General features: G+C 61.6%; 2 protein-coding genes across 16 annotated transcripts in view; one reads left to right on the forward strand and one right to left on the reverse strand.

Annotated features, from left to right (window-relative positions):
- Positions 1–46: 46 nt before the first annotated feature.
- ARL8A (ARF like GTPase 8A) lies at positions 47–8,536 on the reverse strand. Of its 2 annotated transcripts, none has more exons than XM_072733504.1 (7): positions 8,257–8,536; positions 3,367–3,447; positions 3,057–3,130; positions 2,212–2,305; positions 1,971–2,038; positions 1,689–1,782; positions 47–1,138 (listed from the first exon to the last, which is right to left on the reverse strand). In XM_072733504.1, the coding sequence occupies exons 1-7, from the start codon at positions 8,377–8,379 to the stop codon at positions 911–913; spliced, it is 762 nt and encodes a 253-aa protein (XP_072589605.1). In that variant the 5' UTR covers positions 8,380–8,536; the 3' UTR covers positions 47–910. The 2 variants fall into 2 exon arrangements, with proteins under 2 accessions (XP_072589605.1, XP_072589606.1); XM_072733505.1 differs by having other exon boundaries at positions 1,689–1,759; positions 8,257–8,533.
- LOC112934566 (receptor-type tyrosine-protein phosphatase V-like) overlaps positions 4,141–8,970 on the forward strand; it is a 38,197-nt gene continuing 33,367 nt past the window's right edge. For 5 of the 14 annotated variants that reach the window (XM_072733489.1, XM_072733491.1, XM_072733496.1 and 2 more), the window contains exon 1: positions 4,144–7,672. In XM_072733489.1, coding sequence (XP_072589590.1) covers positions 7,334–7,672 — 339 coding nt within the window. In that variant the 5' untranslated portion in view covers positions 4,144–7,333. Of the gene's footprint in view, positions 7,673–8,970 lie in introns of all 14 variants that reach the window. The other 9 variants (XR_011996430.1, XR_011996428.1, XR_011996429.1 and 6 more) reach the window with 3 other exon arrangements.

Below are 8,970 nucleotides of genomic sequence, written 5' to 3' on the forward strand. Positions count from 1 at the left end.
CATTCCGCGGCCTCCACGCACGAATAAGCAGGCCCCGACACCCCCCCAACACAAAACTGGTCATTTATTCTTGTTAGGAGGCAAAAAAATGTACAGTTACAAGAATCATTTTCCAAACAGAGGTTAAATATGAGCTAAAAGTGTAAAAAAAGGAAGAGGAACATCACTTTACAAATCATTAAATTAAACAAATAAACAAACAAAACAAAACCCAAAGAACCAACCCCCCATGCTGAGTTCTCTCCTTGTGCAACTCTGCAAAACGAGAACAGAAAATGAGGTGGCCCATGGAGTTGGGGGCCCTGGGAACGGGGCAGGAGCCGGGAGCCGGAGCCGGGAGCCGGCAGGAGGGGCCGCCGGGGCAGCGAGGAGGCTCCCGCCCCTGCGGCCCGGTGGTCTGTGGCACTGGGTGGTGCCCGCTGGCCCCCACTGAGACTGGGGGCGGAGAGGGGCGCCTCTGGAGGCTCCCTGTCAGCCTGTGATATTCAAGCGCTGCAGGGACAGGCCAGACTGGCAAGGGAAACAAACAGGACCTGGGGACGGCCACCGGTGCCCAGCTGGTACCTGCCCCAGGTGTCAGCCTTCACTTCCCTAATCTCCACCTGCCCCCAGGCCAGCCCTGCAGCTCTTTCCTTCTTTCCAGACCGTCCCCCTCCCAGATCCTGACGGACCCCTGCAGCATCAAATGCTTGATTTTAGTCTTTGCTTAAATTAAAAAATTAAAAGATATATACATATATATACTGTACACACAGGACAAGAACAGAAGAGTGTTGAAAAGGGCAGCGTGGGGGGGCACTGCGGGGAGGAGGGCAGGGGCTGTGGGGCCGGGGTCGTTAGGAGGATGGAAGCAGGGCGGGTAAAGGGGGGAGGGCAAGAGGTTAGGGGATCAGAAGGGGAGCAGTTTATTTTACAATAAAATCAGGAGTTGAAACCTCAGCAGAACAGGACTCTGGGATCCCCAGAGGACCCCTCCCCACATTGAGCGAGGAGGGGCGGGCTTAGGGGGGACGGCGGGGTGGGCGGGGAGCTCGGCTTCGGGTTTGGATGACAGCAGGTCCCTGGTCTGAGGGGGAAGGCCCGCAGTCTCAGCTTCTCCGTGACTTTGAGTGTTGAATAAGCCACTGTAGGGTGATGTCTGGGCGGGGGCAACAGAGAAGTTTATAGGCCTTCCCGTGGCGCGGCCGGCTGAGGAGGTGCAAGGCACACCCAGGGCAGTGGTGGGAGCCCAGGGCCTCCAAACCACGGCTGGGGATCAACTTTAAGGTCACCCACCCAGAGCCAAAGCATGGCAGGGGTATCCGGGTGCCGGGAAGGGGAGCCGCCATGGACCGCCCTGCCCCAAGGGGCCTGGGCATCACCTCATCCAACCCTGGGGCCTGGGCACCACCTCATCCAACCCCGTGACGTTACAGAGGGTGAAGTGAGGCCCACGGAAGGGGGTGATTTGCCTAAGATCACACAAGCCAGGAGTGGGGGGAGCTGGGGAGGGCGGGGCTGACGCTCAGAATCTGAGTCCCCCGGGACCTGTCCTCCAGAGCTAGGGGCTCTGGGCGTCAAGGCCCCCCGCGCAGTGGAAACCCTCGAGAGCCCTGCGCCAGCACACCCAGAAGCGCCTCCATGCCACCCCCCCACCCCCAGCCCTGGCTGTCCCAGAATGCCAGCAGCTCCCCCATACCCACGCGCACCAATGTTGTCCTTTTCTTTGCAGGAGATGGAGTAGCAGCAGATCTCTCGGTCCTGGATGGCGGAAAGATTCCTGGGGGGGGACCAGAGGAGAGCCTGCTGAGGCTAGGACTGCCCAGGGCGCCTGGGGCTGGGGCTGGAGTCCGTCCCCTCTGCCCCCCACCCCCCCCACCCCCGGGGCAGGGTGGGCTCTGCTGCCGCCGGGTGGCCACACAGAGAGCAGCAGCGGGCGCCTCCCCACCGCCTGGGAAATCCGGAGGCCGAAGCCCAGGGTAACCACTCACATTTTCTCAATCAGCTCCTTCTCGTCCAGCGCTCCCGGGAGGTCTCGCTTGTTACCCAGGACTAAGACCTACAGAGGAGGGACGGCGAGGACTTGGTCCAGGGCGGCCGGGCCAGGCTATCTGCTTCCCCGTGTGTCCCCCACCCCCACCCCGAGGGCACCTGGCCTTCCCCTGCTTCCTGCCCTGCCCCCAGTGGCTGCCCAGCGGGCTCCTTCCCCTCCAGCTCCTTAGGGCTGCTGACCGGGATGCCCTGCAGCTGGGGTTTGTCCAGTAGGTTGTGCAACTCGTTCTTGGAGGCCTCAATCTTCTCCTGGTCAGCGGCGTCCACCATGTACCTGGGGGACAGACGGCAGGATGGGGCAGGCATGTTGACACTCAGGGCTGAGAGGTAGGAAGAGGAGGAGCTGTGCTTGCAGGGGAAAACATCTTGTTCCGGCTAGGTCACCTCTGCATCTGTGGGCCACCTGGGCCTCCTCCATGGCCTGCCATTACCCTGTCATCCAGTCCCCTCTGGAAAAGCTGTCACACGGGGTGTGTGTGTGTGTGTGTGTGTGTGTGTGTTGGCCCTTTCAGATTAGGTGTAAATCCCTCCCAGTGACCCTCTTAGGTCTGCATGGGAAGACTGGCCATGGTTGAATGAAAAAAGCAAAGGAATCCCCAGATTTTCTTGCAGCGAGATACTTCTAAAAAACAGTGAAAATGAAACAATCTTTTGTTGGGCATGTATATACGTACATCTATGTACAGATAAGATACAATTATTTTTAAAAAGCAGGGGAATGAATCATTTAAATCGCGAAACTCAGGACGGTGGTAACTCTAGGTTGGGGGAGGCAGGAAGACACAGGTGCCTTCTCCGGTTGACACTCTGGCCCTCAGATTGGCCGGGAGGTGCTCCGAGTGCTTCGCAGGTGAGAAACATGCGGCTGGCGAAGTAAAGGCAGGCCCCGCGCGAACTGGACGGTGTATCATGGACCGAGGGTTGTGACTCATCCGGTTCTGCCCCATGGTCCCCGCAGGCAGGGAGGCCGGGTGGCAGGGGAGGCTGAGCCCCGCGCTCCCCTCCCCACCTGGCCCTGCACTTACACGATGGCGCTCACTCCTCGGCAGTAGCGCTCCCACATGCTGCGGAATCGGGGCTGTCCCCCGATGTCCCAGAGCTGAGTGAGAGAGAGGGTGGCATGTCTCAGCAGCAGCCCGGCAGCCTGACCCAACCGGCTCCCGTCCCTCCTGTCCCTACAGCCCGGGGCCTGCCTCAGGCGTCTTGCGGCCTTTCCCCAACTCTCCCAGCCTCTCCCGCCTCTCCTCCCCGGGTCTCAGACGCCCTCCCAGCTCCCCCGGGCTGCCCCGCCCCAACACGCACACAGGTGCTCTTCTTCGCCTTCCTGCCTCTCACCTTGATGGTCACGTTCCCTTTGGTGATTTTGCGCATGTTGAAACCCACGGTGGGGATCATGTCCTCATTGAACTGTCCTGACTGCAAGGAAGAGTCAGAATTGGAAGGGGGGGTACGGATCGGCGGAACCCAGACGCGCCATCCCCGGCAGCCACAGCCACGAGGCCGCGAGGATAAAGCAGAGGCCAGGCCAGAACCTCGCGGGCCCCGTGTGCAAGGGGCACGGGGCCATCTCCCGAGTGTCCCCTGCTTCCCGGCAGGACGGCCGTAAGCATCTCAGGAGCCCACCCCACGCCACAGCCCCCCTCCCCAACACGAGGCGCCTCGCCTCCAGGCACCCTCAGTCTCAGCCTACACCGAGAACAAGTTCTTCCTGAGGTCTCACCAACCTCTCTGTGTTGGAACAGAAGCCCCTTTGCTGTACTGAGTCTCCAGCGGAGCAGAGGAACAATGAGCTCCCAGCAAAAGAATTTCAAACAGGTCACGGTAAAACAGTGGGGGGACCACAAGGGAAGTGGGCATACGGATCTTCAAACTAGCAGCAAACAGTGGGAGGGAAGATGAACAGGGCCCCCCAAAATGCAGTGCACACCCAGCAATTTCTGGACCGTCTACGGTTCTGGTGTATTTGCACCACCCCCCATCTGTTAGGGGGGGTGAGCCGCACTCTACATCCCCTGTTGCCTCCTGCGTCCCCGCGAGACTATGCGCTTCCTGGGGCGGCGAATCCTGCCCACCCCACCCCCACCCCCCCCCCACCCCCCCCCCCCCCGTTAACACTAGCACGTGTCTGCTGGATAATTAGGAGTCGACTGTAATTCCAGACCCCACAACCCAGTTTTTGAATTCTAACGATGTTCATTTCTCCCCTTCTACATTGTCTCCAAGATGTCTAGATTGCTCGAAACCAGCCCCAGGCCTGAGGTAAGGCCAAAAAACTCCCTCCAAGGTCACCTCCATGTTCACAGGTAGGACACTTGTGTTTACCACCCGCCTCCCCCAGATGCAGGAGACGGGGCTTCCGTAGCCTGGAATCTCAGGGTGACAGCCGTGTCTCTGAACCACGCCATTGTCTGCTGCTAGCTGGTAGCAATAATCTGCCTCAAGTCACGTAAGGAAGTCAGAGGCTCGGACCATCAGCCAGGATGGAGGAGGCATGAGCTCTTACTCAGAGCCTGCGGGCCCGAGTGAAGACTCCCGGGGTCCCGTCTGAATGAGAGTGATTGGTTCCCTGTCACCTGCAGGAATCGCCCAGGCTCATGCTCCAAGGCCTGGGAGGTGAGGACTGAGTCCCCATGACGGATGCTCACGGCAAGGTGCAGGGAGCAGGTCCCTAACCTGCGGGCCACACAGACGGACTTCGGAGAGTCCCTGAACCCCCTGAAACTGCACCTGACCTACATGTGCAAAATTTCGGTTTGTAGGGACACCTCTCTGGGGAAAGGGTCTCTAATGTGTGTTTTGTTTTAGAGAGAGAGTAAGTGGGGGTGGGGAACAGAGGGGGAGAGCATCTGAAGCAGGCTCCACACCCGCCGTAGAGCCCCACGAGGGGCTCAGTGTCACGACCCTGAGATCCTGACCTGAGCTGAAACCAGGAATCGGAGTCGGGTGCTTAATCGACTGAGTCACCCAAGCACACCGAGGGCCTCTAGTTTTCATCAGATATCAAAAGGGTCCAAGAGCCCTAATAGTTAACCACCGAGAGAAAGGAGTGCCCTGGAGGAGGACGGCTTCCCACTAAATATGGAGACCCTAACCACTCGCCCTCTAAGTCCCAGACCCCAGCAGGGTGCCAGGGTGGGGGTGGGGGTGCCTGCTGGACCAAAGTCCACTCCTCCCCCATCTGGGCTTATGAAGAACGTAAGGGTCTGAAGAAGAAAGCCCATTTTTTGTTAATCACTCATCATGATGCAGCTCGGACAAGACACTTCAACACCTCTGGGCCTCGAGGTTCCCTTCTGCAAAATGGGGAGAAGGGTTTTTGTTTCCTAGAGACTGGAAAACAGGCTCACAAAGTGCTTGGAAATGGTCTGGATATACATGAGGAGCCATCTGGCGTCTCTGGCAACTAGAAGACCCACAGGCTCCCATATAAATGAGAAGCCCAGCCTGGCCGCATGTGATCCTGGGCTAGGAGGCCCTTCAGGGAACAGGCTCCCTGGCACCCATATTTCCAGTTCAGCTGTGAACCTAAGCTAAGTTGGAACCAAGTTATGACTTCATTTCCCTGATCTCACAAGCTGTTCGTTTAAGGTTGGAAGTGACCCCAAAGTCACCTGGTCTAACCTCTCGTCCCAGACTTGAATACCCTGTGGCTCATTCCCTCTTAGGTGGGCTCCAATTCTCCAAGGGAATTCTTTATAATGAGTCAAAAATCCATCTTCCTATAACTGCCATCCCTTGCTCCAAAGGCTTGGGAACCCCAAGACTCGTTCTTCCACAGGACAGTCTTTTACATATTTAAATGGCTTGAGATCTTTGAAAATGGCTCTCTCATCCCTCAGGCAAATCATCTCCTACCCTCTACATGACAGCTTTTCCAGAAGAACTCCAAACCTAAGCTTTAAGTTCTTGGAAGCGGTGAGAAGTCTCTGCATAATTTTTTTTTTCTCCAGTTCACATTAGCCTGCTGAGTGGCTAAGACACATAAACTCAATTTTATTTACAGTCGGGCCTCATATAGTGAGTAGAAAAAGCCAAATGGGAAAAAAGCTGAGGCAAACAGATGCCAAATGAACAGGAAAGGTGATTCAGAGTCAGTAGTGGGCATGGGAACAGAGCCCAGGGGTTCCGATTCTTCATTTCCTTCTGAAAGATGCTCTGCTGTGGTTATACAGCAGGTGGGCAGAAATGCGAGTGCTGGAACCCGGGAGGATCTGAGAACGCCAGTTCCCCTGATGCTAGAACTCCCACTGAAGTCTCCACGAGGGGTGGTTTTTCTTTAAAGGGAAATTTTGCTTGCACTTTTTAGGATGTGAGAGCCAAAGTGGCAAATTTAATTGCAAAAAAGGGAATGCATGGGCTAGGCTGTCTCTGTACATCCCGGAAACTCTGACCCTGGCAGTGTCATTTGTGACTCTTGAGTTCTGTTCCTGTTCTGGACATGATGCAGGTCTAGAGGAGGCCCTCCTGGCCAGGGAGTGGAACCCACCCGGGGACCTGTGGATCTCCGCCCAGGAGCATGGCATTCATAAATGCCCCGTGAGAGAAGCTTCCCTGGGGCCTGGAGGTGACACCTAGGCTGAGCCATCAGAGCAGCAGCAACTTGTTCCTCCTCTTGGCCTTACCCTGGAGACATGTCCCAGGTCAAAATGCCTAGAAGCCGAGCCACCCAGGCCTGCAGGATCAGAGTCCAGGCATTATGCTCCCGCCCAGGGGGCCCAAGGGCTTGAGTCAGTGCCAAATCTAACTAGGGGCCAGACTCCAGGGCCAGAGCCTGGGCAGACGGGAGCTCAGGGGTGCACGCTGCCTAGGAAACCGGCATGCCAAGACCCCCAGCAGGGGCCCGAAGGTCTCACCCTGGTAGATGAGGAGCCAGGAACCATGGGGTGGAGGAAGGGGCAGAGGTCATGTGCAAGGCATGTGTGGAAAAGGGAAGCTGGTGCCTAAACATGTGACCATGGGTCACCCGCAGCTCCAGGCCGGAGCCGAGGCGAGGTGCGGCCCTCCTGCCTCAGGCAGCGCTCCTCCTGGGATGCTGAGACGCGTCAGGGGGCCCTCTTCTTCCAGGAGGGCCGGGAACGGGTGCAGGGAGGTACCTCGCTGACCCACCACACTTCTTTGCTGACCTGTCTCGCGATGCGCGTTTTTGGGGCACTATGTGGCCAACCCGGCCTTCTTGGGGAGCATCCTGGGGTGAGGCGGGATCACCCCGGCCCACCCCGAGGCCCCCCGGAGTCCCAGGCCCAGTGCGGCCGGGTCTGTAAGGCAGGCCGCAGCCATTGCTGCAGCCTCAGCTCACACTCCCATGGAGCTCGTCTTCCCTTTTTCCGAGACAGATTTTAACTCTTTCCCCACCACTCCCTGGCGGCGAACCGCCGAGAATCGCCCAGGCCGGCCTCGACCCAAGGCCTCAGGGCTCGGGGTCCCCAGGGTGGGCAGCGCCCCTCCAACTCCGGCTGCGGCCCGGGGCTCCCCCGGCGGCAACTTCTGGGCGCGGCGGCCTCTCCAAAGTCCCTTAGGAGGGCGCCCTCCGGACCCCCAGGGCCAGGACGCCAAGGGGTCGCCAGAGGAGCCTCCGCTGATGCCCCGGCCCGGGGCTGCCGCCCCTCCCCCTCCAGCGCCAGGCTTCCTCTTCCGGCAGCGGGTCAGGGGCGCTGAGGGTTAGGGCCGCGGGGGTCCGAGGGTTAGGGCTGCGGGGAGGGCTGAGGGGTTAGGGCCGCGGGGGTCCGAGGGGTTAGAGCCCCGGGGGGTCCGAGGGTTAGAGCCTCAGGGGCGCCAAGGGTTAGGGCCGCGGGGGTCCGAGGGTTAGGGCCGCGGGGGGGGGGGGTGCTGAGGGGTTAGAGCCGCGGGGGGGGGCGGAGGGTTAGAGCCGCGGGGGTGGGGCGCGGAGGGTTAGAGCCGCGGGGGGTCCGAGGGTTAGGGCCGCGGGGGGGGGGGCGGAGGGTTAGGGCCGCGGGGGGTCCTAGGGTTAGAGCCGCGGAGGCACCAGGGGCGCCGAGGGTTAGGGCCGCGGGGGTCCGAGGGTTAGAGTCGCGGGGGTCCGAGGGTTAGGGCCGCGGGGACACCAGGGTCGCGGAGGATCAGGGCCATGGGCGGGGCTGGGCTCGCCCGCCCCCTCCCCCCGCCGGCCGTCCGCACGCGGGGCGGGGAGGCCCGGGCACTTTCGCCCCGTCATGCCCCCCGAGCCCCCCGTGCCCCCCGCCCCCCCCCGCCCCCGCCCCCGCGCACCGCGATCACGTTGACGAAGGTGGTCTTGCCCGAGTACTGCAGCCCGACCAGCGTGAGCTCCATCTCCTCCTTCCAGAACAGGGCCTTGAACCAGTCCAGCAGCTTGTTGAACAAAGCGATCATGGTCGCCGCCGCCGGCCCCGCCCGGTGCCCGCCGCCGCCGCCGCCGCCGCCCCTCGCTGCCCTCGCGCTGCGGCCCGAGCGGCCCCTCCCGGTGCGGCCCGGGTCGGCTCGGAGCGGGCGGAGGCTGGAGCGCGGCGGCCGACGACTCGCTGCCCCGGAGCCGCGCCGATGGGTGTGGCCTCGGCGCCCCCGCCCCGCCCCGCCCCCGCCGCCGCCGCCGCCGCCGCCGCCGCCCCGCGCGCCCCGGGCGCCGCCCCCCGACCCCAGCGGGCGGCCGGGGCGCGGGGTGCAGGGCGCGGGGCGCGGGGCGGGGGCGGGGGCTCGGGGCTCGGCCTGGCCTGCGGGCGCCCGGGGAGACGCGCCACCCCGCGGCCCTGCCTCCCGCCCGCGCCGGCACCGGCCCTGCTGCGGGGGATGCGCCCCGGGGGGGGGGGGGGGGGGTGTGTGGGGGGGGGAGAGGGCGCTTCACCCACTTCCCGGGCCTGCACGGAGCCTGATGGAGGCTTTTTGTTCCCGGGTCCCTGCCCCGGAGCAACCTAAGCCGCCGACAGGCCCGTCAATGCTCCGTCTTGTCTTGTGACCCACACGGGC

Source organism: Vulpes vulpes, chromosome 13 (assembly GCF_048418805.1).
Source record: "Vulpes vulpes isolate BD-2025 chromosome 13, VulVul3, whole genome shotgun sequence".
NCBI classification, from domain to species: domain Eukaryota; kingdom Metazoa; phylum Chordata; class Mammalia; order Carnivora; family Canidae; genus Vulpes; species Vulpes vulpes.

What these genes read in the sequence shown, in the direction of transcription:
- ARL8A (XM_072733504.1), bottom strand. Translation starts at nt 8,379, where the DNA reads ATGATCGCTTTGTTCAACAAGCTGCTGGACTGGTTCAAGGCCCTGTTC. An exon ending in AAGGGAACGTGACCATCAAG is followed by an intron (nt 3,131 to 3,366) that starts GTGAGAGGCAGG and finishes TCTCTCACTCAG; the next exon opens with CTCTGGGACATCGGGGGACA. An exon ending in CCCAGCTGCAGGGCATCCCG is followed by an intron (nt 2,039 to 2,211) that starts GTCAGCAGCCCT and finishes CCTCCTCTGTAG; the next exon opens with GTCTTAGTCCTGGGTAACAA.